The sequence below is a fragment of the Parus major genome, chromosome 6 (assembly GCF_001522545.3).
Source record: "Parus major isolate Abel chromosome 6, Parus_major1.1, whole genome shotgun sequence".
In the NCBI taxonomy this organism is placed as follows: Eukaryota; Metazoa; Chordata; class Aves; order Passeriformes; family Paridae; genus Parus; species Parus major.
Genome location: NC_031775.1, coordinates 25385543 through 25406927, shown reverse-complemented (window position 1 = coordinate 25406927; position 21385 = coordinate 25385543). Strand labels below are relative to the sequence as shown.

The 21385-nt window shown below is 36.3% G+C and overlaps 1 protein-coding gene across 5 annotated transcripts in view; it reads right to left on the bottom strand.

The window, feature by feature from the left end:
- Positions 1 to 21385, bottom strand: part of VTI1A (vesicle transport through interaction with t-SNAREs 1A) — a 258961-nt gene that overhangs the window by 207960 nt on the left and 29616 nt on the right. For all 5 annotated transcript variants that reach the window (XM_015632973.3, XM_015632972.3, XM_015632970.3 and 2 more), the window contains exon 4: positions 372 to 449. In XM_015632973.3, the coding sequence (XP_015488459.1) occupies positions 372 to 449 (78 nt within the window). The remainder of the gene's footprint in view (positions 1 to 371; positions 450 to 21385) is intronic.

The window sequence follows — 21385 nt, the reverse complement described above, 5'->3', positions numbered from 1 at the left end:
TAATTATACTGCATTATTATCAAAGCTGCATTATGTACTTTTTTATTCCTTTTACATGTGTTTGAGGTGAAGACCTTGGCTTTGTCGGCAAACAGCGTGTTTCAAGTTATTTCTTAAGTACTAAATAATAAAGAAAAGAGAAGAAAAGATTTTTTTTGAGATAGCAGACAGTGAGCACAAGTTAAAGGGTTAAATGTAAGATCTCCAAGAAACATTTTGAAGTTGATTAAGACCCCAGCTTTGCATTAAACAGTATCACTTCCACATGAGTTGTTGCTAATGCTGTTAAGGAGCAGCTTGAGAAGCCCAGTGTGCCAGTGACCTCCTTCACCCTCCAGCCACCCACTAGGGCTTCTTGATTAGCATCCTACCTGGTTCTCTGAGGAATTCCCGTCATCCCCCAGGAGCTCATTCCGCACCTCATCACTGTAGGCGATTCGTGACCTTTTCTGTAAAACAAAAAGAAAAAAGGGTTAGGAAGTAAAGCTCCGAAGCCATTGGTATCAAGGCTGATCATCTTAAACCTCGAGAGCCCCCTAATGGATACCTATTTGATTAAAAAAAAATAAAATCTGCAAGTGAAAGTTATTACAAAGTTCTTCAACTGCTGCACCTTAACAAATCTGCATGGCAAAATTACAGTGTTTCTAAGGCAGTCACACCTTCAGCATTGCAGCAATGAAAGAAGCTTCTGTGAAGCTCAAGATACATAACATGTGAGGCAATACACACTAATAGCAGAAGCATTGAAAAAATGCCAGTGCAGGAACCAAATGCATTTTTCTGAAGAACACTTGCTAGCAGGTCACAGAACACAACATAACAGCCATGGCAGCAATGCCACCAGACAGGAAAGGAAGACTGAGCTTTTCCCATATTAAAAAAAAACAAAACAAAAACCATACCTGAACAACACATGTGACATATCTGATCCAATTTAAAGATGCAGAAAATTAACAAGCATTTTCTATGCTGCTAAAGCTGCTGGGAAAGGATCAGAAATTAAAGAGTGAAAGAAAGGAGAGAAAATAACAGCACAAGGAAACATTGGTTTTCAGCAGTTCATGGAAACACAAAACATGAAACTGAGACAGTCATCCATGGGATTGTTATGACAGACAGGATATTAAGTAAATTCACAGCTTATGAGCACCAGATTTGCTCTTGAGCTGATAATTACGTTGATTCTAAACTAGATCAAGTGCCAAGCAATGGAAAGCAAATGTGTGATGATTACCAAGGTAGCAAAGGATTCAATGGAGCAATGGGGAAGTCCACAATAAGAACATCAGCCCAGCTTTCAATTTCTCTGTTTGCCAAATAACAGGCTATTACTCAGCCAATATTACCACACTTCCATTAAAGGAGGGATTGAACTTTTAGCATATTGTCTATTTTTTTTTTCTTTTTCAGAGTAGTTACAGTAATTTCTACACCTCATCAGAGGAAGAAATCCACCAAGAGTAACAAAACCTATAAATTGCAGGGCCTTTTTTTATTGATGAGGGCTCCCCTCACACCCTGCCATGATAGTGACTACTAGCAGAAGCTCCGAAAAAGTGAATCCCTCCTCAAACCTTCCCTGCTTGGGCCATCATGCCAAAACTTGTGCTTGGGACTGAGGCACAGGAAAAAACCACTAGAAATTCTACTGAGCACAGGGAAATTCATCACCTTTGTAACAAAGAGGTTTAGTAGTGGGGCACCCTTTGTGCAAGGGACCTAGCAGTGAAGTAAGCCTTGTACAGCTCACCTCAGAGCAAATCATTTTAGCTCTTTATGCTGTGTAGCTCCGTTTATTACCATTAACATGATTGTTACAATGTTTACACATTTGTGATTCACTTGCCAGTGTTCAGATTCAGATCATATCCTAAAGCCACAGATGTAAGTAGGACGGACAAAGCCTTGGACCATGGACCCACGGCAAGAGGTGAATTGTGCCAAATCTTTTGGAGATCTCAGCTGTCACAGTTTCATACTAACCAAGCTAAAGTAGTCTACAGCATTAAAGGAAATGAGAACCTTTAAACAGGCTGTGGTATCAGAGCTGCCTGTTTAAATTATTCATTTCATCACTATGGGGGACTAAAACACTCCACAGTATGCAAGAATATCATATGAAGATAGGTTTTGTTTTTCTCTTTTCTCACCAAAAAGCCAACAAATTGGCATAGATTGCTCAATTACATTATTTTCCTATTTTTATTTGATACACATCAAACAAGGAAGGAAATTACAAATATATACCAATAAATATCTAATCTTCTCTTCTGATTAAAATTCAATCTTAAGACCTCATTTGAGGTCTAGTAGTTCAACTGTACAGTTACTCACAATTTCACAAAATGACTCAGCCCCATTGATCCTGTTAGTGTTGAATGTATTTATCATTATTAGACTGAGATGGGGAGCATGATGCTTCATGAGCTTGTTCTCCAGTGAACAAGCTTCCTAATAATATGTAGGGACTGAAATGGTCCTTGATTACACATCATTTATTTGAAAGATATAGCTGGATGATATTCTTAAGAGCCTGCATGGGAGAAAGGAAAAAGAATATTCTTCACAGGAAAGAAATAAATGTTAACAGTAATACAATTTTTAGAGGCCCTTTAGAATCCTTTATTATCATTGCCACTGAACTTAATAAATAAATTTTTATCATTGTTCTTTTATTGTAATAATCTGTCATGATCTGAAAATCAGAAATTTTATTAAAAGAAATAATGCTTTGGCTACAATTAGGTATAACTCTTTGCCATAATCAATAAATAATTTGATACTACTTTTGATCACAGTTTCACTACCAAATGAATCAATAATATAAAAGGAAAGGTCTTTGAACTAAAGTGTTCATTTATTCTTTCAGGATTTGTCCAAAATATCAATATCTTAAAGTACTATTCTTATTTTTATTAAAGTATTATTGGCTAACACTTTTAAATATGGCTATCAAGATTAGTTCAGCTTGTCTGAACTCAATAATTATTATTCTTTTATTTTTTATTTTTTAGTTCATAACCATCAGCTGTTTATAAATATATACTTTAGCCAAATGCAAGAATGATAGTTTGAGCTGGAAATGTCACACACTGCTACAGTTTGAAGGAACCCAATTCATAATGCATTTTATAAATAGTTAATGACTTCTATACATAAGCTAACCAGGCAAATCAAGAAATTGTCAACATTTTTAGTCTTAGTTGTCAGTTACCACTGTCTACTGGTACTTTATATGTATGTTTCTAGAAAAGACAGAAGCTTTACAGAGTTTGTAATCCAAGGCATTTCTGGGAAGCTCAATATAGGTTTAAGAGGTTCTGTGTGCAGTTTTTTGTCTGCAAAGCTCTGTCACATATAGAAGTTTTCCTTGTATTTTATATTTTCCTGTATATACCTAGACAAAAAGTCTAAGCACGCAAGTGGTTTTGCTCAGTGAATGTGCTTGCATTTGAGCTTAGCATGTTCCCAAACATAGATATACAAAAGGGTTAAGCTACTTTCTACAAGAACTTCAGCACTCAGAAAGTTTCAGGGGCTGTTTTAAATGTACTACAGTACCCAGACCTTCTGACAAGGAAGAATTTCTGATTCCAGGGAGATCTCTCTTGGTTTATGAACAGGATTTTTGCATACTGATTGGGTGATTTCCTTAAAGCCCTGTTCAAACAGATACACTTGCTCAGTTCTGTCTGGCAATTTGGCTTTAAACAATCTGTCTACTTGACCCAAGCCTTAACATTTCCCAATAGAACTGAATGTGTTCATAGGCAAGCCCAGCTAAATTAGAATTGAAATGAATTAACTCAGCTTAAACTAATTAAGATCTGTGATCTGCAGTACCACCCCCCTGTATGACTCTACATGTGAAGCAGGGTACACGTAACCAGACTGTAAGAATTCTGCTATATCACTAATCTGAGCATACCAATGAAGTTCCTCTATTACTAAAGCATATGAGAAATTAATTTCCATGGCCTACACATGGCAAAGCAATTGCTTAAATTGCCTCACCTGGGAATTTAATACAATGTTATCATCAGACCAGCCACACTGTAAATAGATTTATAATGCTTTCCATGTGCTAGGCTAGGTTGCATATGAATTAAGTAATGATCTGGTATTACAATACAATCAGCTAGTTCCCACACCTGGCAGACAGGATATTTTGCTAAATTACTACCTATACAGATACATCACAACATAAAAACAGAGAAGGTAATGGGAAGAGAAACAATCTATATGGTGTATGACCGAATTTTACACGGTAACCAAATAAGATGTAGATAGAAAGAGGTATCCAAAATAATCTATTTCCAACATCTGCACAACAGAACACATACTTATTCATTTCTATTCAATTTTGGCCTAATTTTCCGCATTCTATACTTTAATTACCATCCACATTCTGAAATGTTCCCATTAGTGAAGGCCAGAACTAGCCAGTGCCCCCTCACTCCAACGTACTTCCAGCAATCAGCCAAATAATTGATATAAAGTATTGTACATTTTCATACATGAACTAAAGAATAGCTTTCCCCCTCCTTAATGCTCTGCAGGCCCCGAACAGATGAGCAAACGTAGGTGCATTTCAGACAAAAGACCCAGCAGATCCTTTTATCCCAACCTCTCAATTTTTCAGGCTCAATGTTTTAAGAATAGATTAAATAGATTTTTCTGGTGGAATATGTGTAAACAACAAAAAGGCTTTATCCACAAACATCTGTTTTCATACAAAATTTATTAGAATTTCCAAGTATATATAAATGTTTTAAAAAATCTCCAGGCATCTGTTTCAGAGTTTGGCCCTCCTCTAAATGTAAATAAATACCTGAGATTAACATAACCAGAAATAATTTGTGGAAATATATCAGATTTTGTGTTCTTTGACAGTTGTGACTTCTGCCATTGCTCTTGCTAAAAGCAAGGTGAAAAAAGTGACCTGATCCCCAAATGGACAGCTAAATACTGCAGAATATACACTTTCATCTCTGCCTTTTGGAATAGGTATTTAAGTATTTTTTTGCTGAGCACAAGTGGAAAATATACACTTTAACAAATTTAGAGAAGAAGTGGCCCTATTTAACAATCTTAAAGCTTATTTTGAAACAGAAACCAAAACTGATTTCTTATTAAATAAATGAAATTGGAATTTCTTTTCTATTTGGAAAATTGTGTTCAAACTTCAGTTTTCAAAACTTATGCCTCATTTTCAGTTTCAAAACTGTATTTCTCTGTAAAGGTGATCAAGGAACAACAGATTAGACACTTCAGACTGCAATTCCAAATGGTTTTCTTGCTATGTGTCTGAGTTTTTAGAAATTGGGTGCATGAAGCAGGAGGGCTGTGCTAATATACAACCTGATGCAATGCTGGACTTCCAAGCATTTCCTTAAGAAAACTGAAAAAAAAAAACCCAAAAAACCCCCAAAAACAAACAAAAAAACCCCCAAACATTCCTGTCCAAAAGTAAATAAAAACTATTGCACAAATCCAGTGAAACTTCTGATTGAAAGAATCAACTTAACAGCACATGTCAGCTGGCAAAAGTCAGTGTCTCAGCCACCCCCAGTGCTGCCTCCCTCCCAGCACACGCAGAGAAGAGGCTGCAGGCAACTCCTAAAGAGAAACACAACTCAAACCCTGTCTTCTGCCACTCTGCCAAATGTCAACAGCTCCCTGCAACAGTGGAGAAAAATCAAACTTCAAGTGCTAATGTGAAATTAATGCAGAGATACTATCACCCATCTTAAATAGATGTCACAGGTCCATAAATCTTCTTTTCAATAATCCTCATCAAACACACTTTTAGTATCATTAAGGGGTGAGGGCAGGGAGGAAGGTCAAGCAAATCCCCATGAGGACACAACACATTTTATGTTGATCGTGAAAAATGCAGCTTCTGCCCATAAAACTACTTCCACCTGAAACTCATGACCAGTGGATCATGTATGTCACCAACAAGGCAAATGTTTAAACTGCTACATCGCACCAACTGCAGGCAGAGAAAGAAACACCTGAGAGAGAACTGAAATTCACTGTTTCTGTGAATTTATGGAGTAACAGAGTATGATTCCTATTGTGAAAACACTGTTCTATTCAGAAAAGCAGTTTTTATTTACCTGAACTCAAACTTCCACCAGAAATTAACAACCCAGAAATGGAAAGATTTTTCAAAATTCAAAAAGTTGAAACTAACTGACCTTTGCCCCATTCTGTTTTTAGAGAAAGCTCAAATATTCACTATGATCACTATGGAAATCTATGGAAACATCCAAAGAAACCTAATATAATGCAATACATCAGTTATAAATCCAAGCATAGAAAACTTCAAGTGAATAATGCTTGGGCTTGAATAGTACTCTCCAAACATAACAAGGAATAACTCTCCTTAGCCTGGCATGTAAATCAATTTTATTTTTCTTTTTATTATATCCAGTCATTTTTGCTTCTTTGAATTACCACATACTAATTCCAAACCTTGGTCCCTCCATACACAGTATTTTATTCTTTGATCAGAATATAGTTTCTCCAAGGTGCCTTTAGTGCTGGGCTGTTCTGCACAGCAGTTTGCCAGCCTTTTTACTCATGTGCCATAATCTCTAAATGTGCCAGGCATCAGCTGCTGCAGGAAGGAAGACTGGCTATATCTGCAAATTTAACTGTAACATCTCTGTATGCCAACAGTGATGCATGACCTCTGCACTGCTGACTTGCAGTTATTCCACTGTCCACTGTTACCCACAGCTCACAGTCTGTTCCTGTAATGTGCTTTTCAGTACTCTAATTTCAGTATTTCATCCAACCCCCTTCTATGGATTCCTTCAAATGACCATTATTAAACTATCATCTTTCATTACAAAGCCCATCTTTACAGATCTACTTAGCTGTCTGAGTTAACCAACTTCTCTATTCAGTCAGTGGAAATTCCTTTAAATTGTGTGTGAGATCACACAAATTCATTCCTTCTCAGATCCACCTTCCTGAAAAGCCTGGTCCTTGTAACCACCCTGTACCTGTTTAAACACCAGTCTGACAATTTAGATTGTTAAATTAAAAGTTGGTTGTTGTGCCTTCTGCTTTGATACATACAGCACACATATATTGGCTAATTTAGTGACAAAGGTTTTGTAACTTGCAGAGACTTCTTTACTACCACCATTTCTATCATCAGGGCTGGAATAAAAGGCAAGAGCAAGGCTGGAGAGGGGGGAACACCCTCTCTTCCCAATTCAGACAAGTGTTTAATAATAAAGATACCGCAGGTAAAAGACCACACCTGATGCAGGTTCAAAGTGATCTACACATTGACAATTAATTTGGGTGTAATTTGGGGACTAAGTGGGATAAATTCTGCTGTTTAGAGCACAGGTTCACAATTGGTCCTGAAGCGAAAAAAGACACGTCCAGACTGTGGCCTCAAAAAAACCCCATCTGTATGCAAAGAATAGGAATAGCCAGCATCAAGGCAGTATTCTTGACAGATAAATTGATCCTCAATTCATGTTCAGGCTAACCTGCAGAAATATTTAAGGATATAGATATGATCACTTAAAACAATTCATTTACTATGTCAAATCCTAGAAGACTCTCACCCCTAAAACAGATTTTAAAAAGTCATGTGAGGCATTGGAAGTCAGTCACTAATATCATAGAGGCTGCTGTTTTTCTACAGAAGTCTCTGTGAGATCTGAATAACTTAAAGACCAGCAGAACTAGGCTACAAAAATAAGCTTATTTTGAGAAAGGTTTAACTTCAGCGGGTCTTTGAAATATAATATACATATAAGAATTACAAGTTTCTCTGCAAAACTACCTCTTAGGGAAACTTGTTAAAGATAATGGTGGAACAGAGAACTCCTAGTGCCTTTTAGAAGCACACTACAATGCTTATGTTTCTTTTATGAAATCTTCATTGGTCATCTCAACTCATCTCCTTGCTCTAATGACCTAAATCATATATTTCAGTGGTTTCTTTTATTACTATGAGCTTGGTTTTGTGCCTTTTTTTAACCATGTCTGTTTTACCACACAGCTTCATTTATCCAGCTAATAATATTTAGGGGACGAGGAGCAACTACACATCAGGATCATGAACTTCAGGCTGTTTTGTGGTCCAAAGACTTTATACTGTGTGGTAAGAGTGTAATTCACAGAAAGGTTTTGTAAAGCTTGGAGATGGAAGATAAACTCCAGTGTGTTGGACCAACAGACAGATGAACTGAGAAAATGAGTATATGGAGCCATTTTCCTCCAAGGGAGAAAGTTTAATAAGAATCCCAACTTTTAAAGAGAATTCCCCCTAACACAGTAAAGCAGGGAGGAAAAAATCTTAAGGAGGTTCAAGATTTTCTAACTAATTAGTTCACACTAATTAGCTCATGGTGAAGGATGATAAACATCTCAGATAAACCAAAACATTAAATGTTCATTAAAATACTTTTGTTTCAGCCAGTATCTCCATCTGGAGCCCAGGTTCCCGTTGCTAACAGGAACAAGACACCTGCTGGTACATTCCACCAGCTCCTTCCTTTCCCAGAAAAAAAAGCATCCAAGTTTTACTTCCTTCTTCTATTTGCTACTTAATTGCCTTTATCAGTCTGTACCTACATTCTCTGGCTTCACACTATGGAGATCAGCAACTGTAAATGAAAACCTGTAATTGGGCTGAACCAGTTGCCATTTTTGAACACTACCATCATCTTTTTCAGCTCTCCCACTCTCTGGATTTCTAACAGTAGGCAAAGCCCAGGAAAGATGGTATTTTTCAGGCTTTCCAATTAAAAGTACAATTTTGCTACAGAGCTGAGTTCTCTTAATAAATTATACATTTTGTCCACTGTGAACTCCATGTGTAAAAACTAAAATGAAGCCATAAAGACAGATCTCATTTCGGACATCCAGAATGAGGGCAGGGAGAATGAGATGTTTCTAAAGCAGCTGAATTGTCCCAACTACATCTGTGCTACTCTGATAGGATCTATTTTAAATCAAAGAAACTTAAACAAACCTTTCCAAAAATACCTTTTAGTCCATAAAAATTTATTTTTAGACACTGTCTTTTTTTTACTGAGCACACACACTCTCTCTCAGCAGTATCTTTCCAGTCACATATCGATACATATTTCTGAAAATAATATACAGAAAAAGAAATTTTCAGTTGACCCCACGAATATTAACCACAAGTGAAGAACCCTTTTCCATGAGAGTAGCAGATGATAATTTCTGACTTTACCATTAAATAAAAATAAAATAATGCTTGATGCAAAGAACAATTAAATAGAGACATGGTGCAATTATGGTGGTTTGCATACAAGTACACCCACATAGTACTCATTCTGTGTATTTCACTGCAAACATTCTGATTTATAAGCACATTAGCTCAAACTGTTGATTAATGAAAAGGAAGAGGGAAAATAGTTTGTGTATAACATAGCCCTATAAAAACTACTTTTTGGATCTTGCTGTTTCTGCTTCCTGAATTTATTATTTTTGCCCTGATGTGATTTAGCTGAGATTCCTTTCCTTCCTTCTAGAATATATGTACTTGCAGACAGAGAAATTGCCTTGCCTGAAAAAGATAAAAATTGTCTGAGTTTAGTAATTTTAGTAGTTAAGTGGCCACAATTTGGCTTTGAAGTTTGCAGCAGATTGATGGGGGAGTAAATCTGTACTTTCACTGCTCCCCACCAGGCACTACTGGGACAGCACCAGTTGTTTCATGCTGTGTTAAATCAATAGCTAATATGGTAAAATACTAGCCCGATGTTCAGACATGGCATTTTCTAGTTTTATCACAAGCTGATGATGAGCAGTTCTTGCTTTACACATCCTGAGATAAAAGTCAGTAACTAATCCACTACCTTTAATTTATCAAAAATCTACTACCTCTAATTTATCAACCAAAGTCCTCCTCCTTTTTGTACTGCCTCTCCATTTTTCAGTCTCCTCATCCAGTGAAAATACTTATTAAAATATTCATTTCTAAATGGATGAAAAAATATTATTATAATACACATATCTATATGAAAAATAACCATACCAACCCATTCCCTACTTTGTTAATTTCTTCAGAGCTCAAGTGTTAAGTCTAATAATACAGTATAAGGGAAAGGCAGTATACTTATGGAAAGTACTGATATTTACATATATTTGGTATTTCAAGTGTCTTTCTGATAGGCAAGCCTCATCTAACTTGTTTTTTTCCTGTTACCTGTGGTACTCAGGAATCCTCCAAGTGGACCAGTATACCACATGAAGAATAATGAGCAACACCAATACCGGCAGTAGCTCATTTCATACTAAATACTGACGTCCAAAGTCTAAAAATTCACTGAGTATTTCTGTTTTGTCCCTGTTCCTATGTTGTCACCAACAATGCTTACACATTTCTATTGATCTTGTTTATAGCTGCCTAGATTTTCACTGTCAAGACAATGTAGTGTGAACCTTAAGGGAAGTCTCACTTGATGTACGACTGCATAAAGGCTGTTATCTCAGTCAAAGCTTCAATTAGTCCAGAACTTCTACTGCCTCCTATAGTGGCCATTAATGGATAATAAGGGGAAAACTTAAGAAACAGAGCAGGGATGGAATTATTCTCATTTCAGTAAATGCTGCCTGTTTCTGTTGATCAGTAGTTCAGGGAGTTTGAGGTATATCTAAGAGCTTCACTCTTAATAATAAACCTTGGTGGTTACCGCTTAAATAATATTTCTTTTATTTAAACAGCAACTGAAGAACGGCATTCATGCACAACAAGAAAGATGTTCAGATCTCAGTATTAGGACAAAGATTAAACTCAAAAGCTATCCCACTTTTCACTTGAAAAAACTGGAGTGAAATTCCAAAGAAAGAAGTGAACAATTAAAGCATCAAAAGCAATTAATTTGTATCACAGAGTGTTGTAACATCTCTTCCATGGAGCACATTTCAGCAATAAGAATTTAATCCTGAGGATCTCATCTTTACACAGTGAATTCCAGAATAAGAGAAAGATTACCTAATGAATTACTTTCCAATTTAAGCTCGTGCTATTCAGTTGCTCTCCCAATCTCCTAACAAACTATGGCAAATATTCAAATTATTCATATTAGTAAAATAGAACTATACATTCATATTATATCTCTGCTCAGCTCCTTTGAAGTGCAAGAAAAGCCCAGTACCATTTGACCAAACATCTGTCCCTCCACCCCAGCAGCTGTTCTTGCATGGCACACTGTAGAAGTTTCTGGTATAACAAAGCTGTTAGCATCAAACACAGATGATCTGATACAAAGCCAAACAAAGTTTGATAGCATATGGCAAATATAATAGTTTCAACACCAACTCATGAACCTGACATGTAAAACCAATGTGGAAAGAATATAAGGGACTAAAGAGAAAAAAATCCCACTGTGTAGCACATATCTGAGTTTCTGATTCCTGAGTATTCAAAGACAGACTCAAATTTATGCAATAATCTCAGGTTAAAATTTCAACCTAAAAATGAACTCTCACAAAGCTAGAGAGCAATAACAACTATTCCATCAAAATCTCAGATGTTAGACCTGCCACTTTTTCCCCATCATTCAAAAATTTTCCATCTTATGCCTTTCACAGTTTGTATCTTCCTTCCTCCCCTTATCCCACGCTGCCTCCAGTGTGATCATACTTACCTTTTTCTTGCACAAAGTGTGAATGATGAAACATCATTTTGTTCCCCTTCCCACCACTCATTTTGCCATTTCCTACTGGTTCCCTCCCTCTGCTCAGATATTTGGGTCCTTTCCTAAATTCCCTCTTCCAAATCCCCCACAGCATCATACGCTGCACAATGAACAGGAGTGGTCATCTGCAAGTGTCATTTGTCCATTACCACTGTCCACTGCTTCTGTGAGCAGCTCTATGGTTCTACAGGACAGTGACAACCTTTATGACAGGATCACAACAGATTCAAAGATTTCTGAAGTAGTGGCCTCATGGAAAAAGTTTAGATCATTGTTGGGTGATGGATTATACCTTTTTTTCTTCCTTAAAACAAGATGTATATAGCTGATAGTACAGGATCCTGCAGTAAATCACAAGACTGACACATGAGTATGAACTCCAAAACATAAGTGATTCTGCAGTGAAGCAGGAAAATGGGAAGCATAGTTGCACACAGCTGACTAGAAGAATATTTTTATTTAAAGAAGAAAAGCAATTCTTGCACCTTAAAAAGTATTCTATCAGAAAGTGTTTGCTAGAGCATTGGGATTCCTAGTTTGTATTTCACATTTTGGATCTAAACACCTCATCAAAAAAAGGATATTTCAGTCATTTATTACATCCTGAAAGAATCATTGCAGGGGATCAGTAGGAATCAGTATATGTTTTCCTAAGCAGTATTTCCATAGATGGCCTCTAAAGCTGGCACATTTTTTTCTATCACTCTGGGAAGAACAGTCAAGACCCAGTGGCTGGATTTCCTCCTCCAGTGTGTCATGGATCAACTCTGACTAAACAGACAAAACCTCATAAACAGAGAAATCACCACAAAGCCACAAACCAGATCCACAGAATACTATCTGCTAAAGGGGTGAAGCACTCTAAGACACCCAATCACTCTGATTTCATATAGGAACATCCCTGGTGTCAGTGTCCTGTTTTTCTCAGGGGCTGGATTGTCCCCATGGTTATTAAGAAGAAACTACCAGTCCACTATCTCAAAGTGAAGGGTGCACATACATATTTCTCTTTTGTTTCATTTACAGACCTAAGGAACATGGATTACCTCTGTTATCTGCACAAACAAGCTCTACTAGAATCTTGGCATTCAGTCAACTTTTATCTTGGGGACCCCAAACTGTACTGTTAGGCAACACAGAGCACCTATCTCGACTGAATTGTCATACAAATAGATTTTTGTCAGATGTTCAATTTCTATTGGGGAGCATGCCAGCAAAAACAAAAGTCAGCAATTTAAAACAACAAACCAGCCCCTGTGCTGACAGGAACAAATTACTATATTCCAAATGAATAAGAATTACTGTAGATCACAGATCCTCAGTATGAGCACTATACAAAGGATGGAAAAATGTTCCTCAAATTAATTCTTTCTGGTAACTCCGTGCTCTGAAACAAAAAAGAGGCTGAGTAGAAATAAAATACAACACAAAATAATACAAATAAGTTTATAAAAGCACATAAAGAGGTACAATCAAAGAGGAATTAATTATTTAACAACTGGTAGTGCTAAGACAGGAGATGAGCAAAGACTCATTAGAGTTCAAAAATAAACTTTTGCAGTTGGTCAAACGGTGCAGCAGTGTGTTGTACTTCTAACAACTCCCAGATCTGCTTTCGAGGCAATGACCTTACAGAGCTGAGTGCACTGCGAGGTGATGCATGCATCTTTTCGGGCAAAGATAGAAGTAGCTGCAAAAACACAATACATTTTGTTAGCCCACCCTAGGAGCAAAACTTATTTCTGTTCTTCCACAAACCACACAGAAGGTCTAGCACAATCTTTTCAAAGAAATCTTCTGATCACTCTGTAATTATTCCTTTTCGAGTGACCCCATTCCATAACACACCATTTATGAAAAGACCTTGAAAACACTTTTCCTCTGAAACTTGGTAGTACTCTACACAGACCTTAGCATTTGAACTAGGAATTATTTTTCTTTTATAGATTATAGCACTTGAAAAAGAAACTTTCATCTACAAGCTAATTGGAATGAAATTTGTCTAAATATTTTTTTTCTGTTTCTTTTTCTGCTGTTTGTAATGTTTTTAGTGGCTCGTTTCAGTTTTTAACTCTGTTGAAAAACTCAGCATGTTCACCTATATTCTATCTCCTAGCCTGACAAATAAAACTATTTCCAGTCTTGTCTTTGAGACTATAACTTCTTACCTTAGAAATTATGATGCCAAAAAAAGAAATGTGAAATAATAATGTAATATTGAGAACTGGTAGGCATAAAATGATATAAAAATCCCACCATCGTAATGAAAAAAAGAAAATACCACAAATAACTACACTAAGAGAAAGAGTGTACAAAATCAAGTAAAAAGTAAAGAATATTTATCTTCTTGAAAGTCATCTCCTGGCAAAATTTATAAAAACTGCCTGCATAATACACTTTTTAGCAAACAAGTAATACTGGAAAAATAAAGCTGCAAGCAGGAATATATTTAAATTTAATTTCTGTTGCTTCATTCTATTATCTGTTGAGTGTATACAGTGATTTTGAAACTACATGGAAACCACCTCTTGCCATCATTTTAAGACATTCCAAAGAAACTTTACATAGAACAGGCATAAAAAAATGAGCAGTGGAACAATAAAGGCCTATAACCCAACTTGTATCTTAAGAAATTAATTTGCATATAATGGTATAAATGTAAGGCATTAGTCAAATAATTAATACTAACTAAAATGGTGACAGCTTAGTTTTGTAGAAAATTTTCTACTTTTTGTAGAAAAGCCATGTTCCAGTTTACTTTTAAAAACATAGAGAGATGATAAACAGATTTCATTGGATTGGAGCAGCTACAGATACTCAGCATATCAGCCTTGGCCTAAGACAATAGAATCAAGATGGGTTTTGTTGAATACTGCCAAGATTAACCTAAAAGCTTGATGGCTGTATTTCCTATCTTACAGGAGTAAGTATAAATGTAGGCTGTTCCACTCTTGGCCTTTGCTCTCTCAATCCTACATACATGTTGAGACATCAGTGTGATGGGCAGCACACAGAGGTGATGCCAGCCCTTGTCCCTGCTTGCATTAGAGTCAACTCTCAGTACAAAAACATTAGAGAGCAAGTCTAGAAAGGGAACTACATATTTACAGATCAAAATGAGAGATAACATACATAATACAGGCAATACACCTGCACAGATAAATACATGTCATTCTAGTCCTGCTTAGTAAATGGAAGATGAAAGAAAGCAAAACTAATGTAATTTTGAATGATGATTTCATTATTTCCCATGACATTAAATAAAGCATTTGGCAGTGCAGAAATTTTTTTCACATTGTTACAAAATTGATTTAAAATTATGATGTGATGGGGATTATTTGCTCTTCAATCTATACCTGTCTGATTTCAAATCAATACATGAGCTTAAAAAAACCCTAACCTGTCTTTAGAGTAAAAGCTGTGTGTCGTGGAAGACTATATAAACTGTATTGATGGAAACTATACAATGTACAGAAGCACACAGCTACCTGCTTCCTGTGGTCATTGTCTTTTTCTCATACACTGGGAAAAATACCATTCTGCTAAGATCTAAAGTTTTAATACTTTCTTTGTGGGGTTATGACTCTTTTATGTGGAATTCAGAAGCTGAAGCATAAGTACACAAGATCTACCTGCATCTTTTGACTTGAATTTTGTAAAATTGGCATGGGACGAAACCCTTTGGTGAACAAATATATGAGGGAGATGGGAAGAGATTGATCAATTGATTACTTTTTAAACAGAGAATGTAAGAAAGCTCCTTTCCTGGCAAGATAGAACTTAATAATACAAACCCTTTCAAATCTCAGTGGCTGAAGTTCTTTCTAATGAGACTTGATTTGGGGAAAATATCAAACTTCTCTCACTGCACAGGGACAGCATTCCTATCATATTTTCCTATTGAATGAGCAGGAAATATATGAACACCAGCTATGTGGCTGCATCAATACACTCTTTGACACAGCAATTCATAGAGGAACGTGGCTGAAAGTCTAAAGATCAAGTACTTCAGTTTTAAAGTTTTAAAATTTAATTATTAGGAACATAACATAGTAAAATAAAATACTGCCTTATTTTAAAAGAAGTACAACAACTGTGTTGTTGCATAAACCTGATATCATCAATGTGGGCATATCCTTCACCAGCAAAGCCAATGTGAAGGTCACATACTGAAGTTCTTTGTGCAGAGAGGACATCTTTCTGACTTTAAAGCATCTGTCACAGTCTGGCCACCAGGCCTGAGGGAGGTATTTGAGACCTACTGAATTACCAGTAATACAGTAATATTAGACAACACTGTTTCTCATTAATAGAAGTGCTAAGGGGGAAATACTAGGCTTGTTCTGCAGTTACATAGCTATACTAAAAAAATTAGCAGTCTGAGTGAACTGCATTGTCACACTCTGTAGACCACAAAGTACTGCTTCACACAAAAAAACCCCCCTGCATTACTAACAGAGCACTTTATAAAAAATTGTATCTAAGTAAAGAACAGTAATGGTTCACCTGAATTCTGAAACTCTGTGTAATATTTAATGACAAACATGAGACTTTATACAAGGCCTGAGAACTGTGTAACTATTTCTTAAACCCAGGTTTTGTGTTCAAACTTCCAAAAACTGGCTAAAAATTTTTTCAAAATACCTCTTTCAACACAATATCTTCATTTCAAGATAGTTTTCTCAGTGGTTGTTGCTTATATCGTAAGTGCTACATTTTAAAAATAAATGTGAACTGGTAATGGTCTGATTCCCAGCTGGATAAGTTATGTATAAAAAGTAACTAAAAAATGTTAGCATTACCTTTAAGTAGGCATTTAAAACCAAAGTGTACAAACTTAAAAATATTTCCATTTACAGAGCTTTTCCTAAGAATGTTCCTATTAAGTGAATGAGGCAGAGACACAGAAAGAGGTGAAATTTGTTTGTATTTCCAAATAAATAGTTGTGGTATTTTCCCCACTTAGGTTATACTATTTCCAGAACTGGGATCACACCAGAAGAAAGGAAGTCTTATTATTTTCTGCATAGGCTGAAGCTAAATATATTGATCTATCACCCCAAGTAAACCAACACATGCCTGCTGTGTTGCCAAACTTTTAGTTGGAATAACAAGCACTACATATCTAAGCAAAATTTTCACTTTTCTGGGAGTCAGGAAGCTCAGACACACTGCTTACACCTCACCTGGGCACAATACTATAGAAGTCACTGCATCCCCTTCTCTGTCACATGCTGTCAGGAAAAATCACAATTTATAAATTTATAAATCTGACTTAGCCATTCTAATTCAGACCAAAGGTCTAACATGCAGTACCGAGGAAGTACCAATATTAGAAACCCAGAGAAGGGGTCAAAGTGCATGACCCCTGTCTGGTACACCCTCTTTCCTCACTCACCTTGTGGTAGATCAGATACAGATCATGTATGCATTTTTGGGGAACAGGGAATTATAATCACACGAAGAGTCACAAAGATACATAGGCAGAGAGATGATTTGTCTCAATGTCTATTCCTTTCATAGTAATTTCTTCAGTGCAATTTTCTTTTCTGAACTCTATTGAGTTTGGACTTCTCATTATATTTTTCCCAAACAGTAATACTTGCCTGTCATTGGGAACATCAACTCAGAACTGTTTTCCTGATAGATTAATTTCTATCTACTTATCAACAATAAGCTTCACCTCTGAGTTTAATGTTTAACCACTCAGAACACAAGTCCTGAAACAATTCATTTAGCTTCTCCTTTTACTGTCCTGCATATTTAGCAACACCAGTGACTTTGTCAATTCTTTCTTTTTTTCATTTGGACCATCTAAAAATATGCTGAACAACACAAAGTTGTAGGACACCACAACAAGATGAGCTTCTTCCACTGTGAAAACTGACCATTTCTTCTTAGCCTTTGTTACTTATTTTAAGAAAGTGTCTTCTCTAATGCCCCACACAGTAACTTAATTTTTTGAAAAAAGCTCTGCTGAATGGAAATCTGTGAAATCTTCTCCACATAAAATAAACTTGTTAATTTTGCTTAATTAAAGAGAGGTTCAAAGTTGCACACATCAAGAAAAACACAATGGATTGAATTAATTAAATGAAGGGTATGAAGTGCAGCTGTCTCTTCTAGACACTGACTAACATCTATTTCCGTGAATATTTCCTTATAAATTCCTTTTCAGCCTCCAAACAGATTTGAGCCACACTGCCTCAAGATCTAGTGTATGAATGCATACAGTTTTTAATTTATTTATCTTAAAGAGAACCTTTGCTGACACCTAGCAGATAAATGATTAATTGCACTTCTTACCATCTTTGTGGAGCCCTACAGCTGATACTTTAGAGCCCAAAATGAAAAGCTTATCCAGATAGAAAATAGATGGCACTCACATGCATAAAACCCCCCACACTCACAAAGTAAACAGAAGTGCCAGTTACAGGCATAAGGAAACATTTCCTAAAATTACATCTTTGGATACAGATATTCTCATTCATATCATTTCTAACATCTGCTCAACTCTTAGTAGATAATAGCCTTAAGACACAAAAATAAAAATCCATGCAGTGCAGAAAACATTATATAACTTCAGAACCCTGATAACTTAATAGACAGGAAGCTTTGCCACTAGTATTACTAGTGATGGACTTCCTTCTACCCACAGAATAAAATCATCCAATTACATACGATGAAACAAGTAAAGGAAAGTGAAGGAATTCTAATATAACCAAAGTTATTTAGTTTTATTTAATGCACTATCATTTTCTGGGGTCTGCACACTGCTGCTCCTCCAACAGCTTGACAGGGAGTCTGAGAACAGGTCCAAAGCAGACAGCTGCTCATGGCAGGACCACCCATTCTTCTACCTTCATAACCAGACCTGGTATTTTTTGCCACCACTGGTTTTAAGTTCAGTTCTTACATTTTCACGCTGGAGCAATGACAAAACATTAATTAAAAAAAACACTATTTCTAAATTTGCATCCTGCTTCATCATTCTCTGAGTTTAGGGCAAGACACAACTGACAAACCCTCTGAGAAAGTTATACTGGGATTTTTTAGTTCCCTTGATCCTGAGCCACAACTTTGATAACTAATTCCTGTTCTGGTGACATAGTTTTAGGTTGAAACACCACTTCTGACTCAGGAATCTCTCAGTCCCAATTAAGAAAGGCTGTAAGAGTGTAAGAGTAACAACAGTATATACCTGCTTTGCCCCTGCACCCTTCTGCAGTGATCTTTTACCCACTCACAGAGAAATAACAAGAAGCTATTTAGGATTTTGGTCCAACCTAATATACTCATTCTTTTGGCAGCTGGGGATATACCAATGGGATGTGTTTGACAGAGGTTTCAAATGTGATGTACAGCTCTACTGACTTCTCTAAGCTACCCCACCTCTCTCATTTTTAGCAACACATTCCTATAGGAAAATTTTACAACTCTTCTTTGCTAACAGAATCACCTGCAGTATAGATAATATTATCCTCAACAGTATGTTGTATAATTGTATCTTTCCCTCAGCTACAACTTCAGTTCCACTTCAATCTTGTTATCTGTCTACCCTGCAACATTAGTAAAGAGGAAAAATCACTGCTTTTAGTAAAGATGGAATAAGAGCTGAAATTTTAGTCGTAATTTTATTTTCAATAGGAGCTATATAAGGACAAACATCCTCAGGGATTGCAGAGTCATTTTGCATCATGTCAGAGAAAAAGATGATCTCTCCTCAAAGAAAGACTTTGTCCAGGTAAAATTACAGAGTTTCTTGCATTTCTTTCTTTGCAACTAGCAACACTTCAAAATCTTTGAGGTACTTCTGTCCCCTTCTTCAATGACTTAAGGATTACCTTTGCTATATACATGTTTCTGATTTCATTACTTTAGCTGGTATATTCACCTGCCCTAAAGGACTCTGGATATCCTGGTTGTTCGACCATACTGGAAATTCACATAAAAGAAAACGTATCAATGAAGATCTCCAAATGGCAAGTGATTTTCTCTGAATTCATAGCTGTTCAAACCCTACCTTGCTAAGACTGAAACACGTTTCTTGTGACAAAATCATGTCAAAGGATGAAATTTCAAAAGCACTTATGTAATCTGAAAAAAAACAAGCCCTCCTTGAACCATGAAATGAAGTGCAGGTTTCTACGTATCTTCCTTTCACAGGTTACTCAAGAGAATCTGAAAATCCCCCCTGAAAAGACATAAGACCAGAATTTTTAAGAGGTCTAAGCTGCTCAGCGCTGAAAGCCATTGAGGATTCAGCACTGACTCCTTCAGGGTCCTTTCTGAAAAAAATCTCAACCTACATCTTTTAAGCTGCCACAGGTAAAAGCTTACAGCAGCTACAAACGATGGCTTGACAATGGGGAAAAAAAGATGATAAAGATGGCAATGGCAGTGGTTGGAGGTAATGCTTCTGCATGTTCCTGCAGACCTAGTGAGAAAGCAGCTTTTGATGGGGGCCTCAGAAGCAGCTTAATCGTCTGCACTGGGGCATGAAGCAGCTGCAGCATGGACTGCTGTAAAGGAGGAAGCAAATCAGGAGGAATAAAATGAAGGAAAAGAGAAAAAAGCAGACTACCATCTAGTCATGTCCTTGATGGAAGAGAAACTCAGAAAATTAGTGAGATGAGAAAAGAGCATCTTTCCTCTAAATGCTGAGAAGGGATTTGAAGCTGATAAATACCACCTTACCAACCTACTGCATTTAGTTCCCTTCCCTTGGACTCTCAACTGGTAATTATGTGAAGGGGCAACAAATTAAATGATCCTGGCTTCCTCAAGCCCAATTTCACCAGGAAACAGACACAGGAAATAAAATCACCAAGATACCAATTTACAGTTCTAACTGGTCCACAAATGGTATAGAAAAACTTTTCACTTTAAAGGAATACTTCACATAAAGGTTAGTTTCAAAGGAGCAGATCTATAGCCAGAACATTTTACAATTTCACCAAACTATATATTTTTGAAAATGTTTTGGTCTGAAACTTTGAAGCTTTATTCATTTTCTTGTGTTGAAAGCCTCGTGTACCATTTAATTATTTTGGGTTCACAACACAGAGTCATAAAGTTTGGTTCTGCCTGTAATTTTGTCCATTTCCTGCCTCTCCTCAGCAGCCTCCAGAAGAAATGCAAGGACAAAATTAAATAAAATTAAATAAAAAATTAATTTAAAAAATTAAATTAAAAATATTATTAATTAATAATATTAAATAGTTTTAAGTTATATATAGTTTTAATTGTCCCACAGCTCCCACAAGCTAAACTGGCATCACTGTATTCCATATACAGCAAACATTGCACATGCATCCACAAACACATGAAGAAGTATACCTCTGGATCTTGCACAGACTTTGGAAAACATTAGAAATTTTGCAAAATAGAGCAGCATTAAAGTGATGTACAGTCTGGCTAAGGAACCAAAGATACTTTGAATGAAGACAGTTCAATACAATTGCAACTTATCTTGTATCATTATTATAGCTTACAGTTATAAAAATACAAGGTATGTTGGCATATCCCGAATTTTCTTCCTCAATCTTTCACATTTTGTTCCACTATTTGTAAACAAGCAATATGCTTCACTCCATTTTATATCTCACTGCATTCTGATCCTTAGTTGCTGTTCCTACGTGGAACACAAGCTTAACAACATCACAAAATGAGAC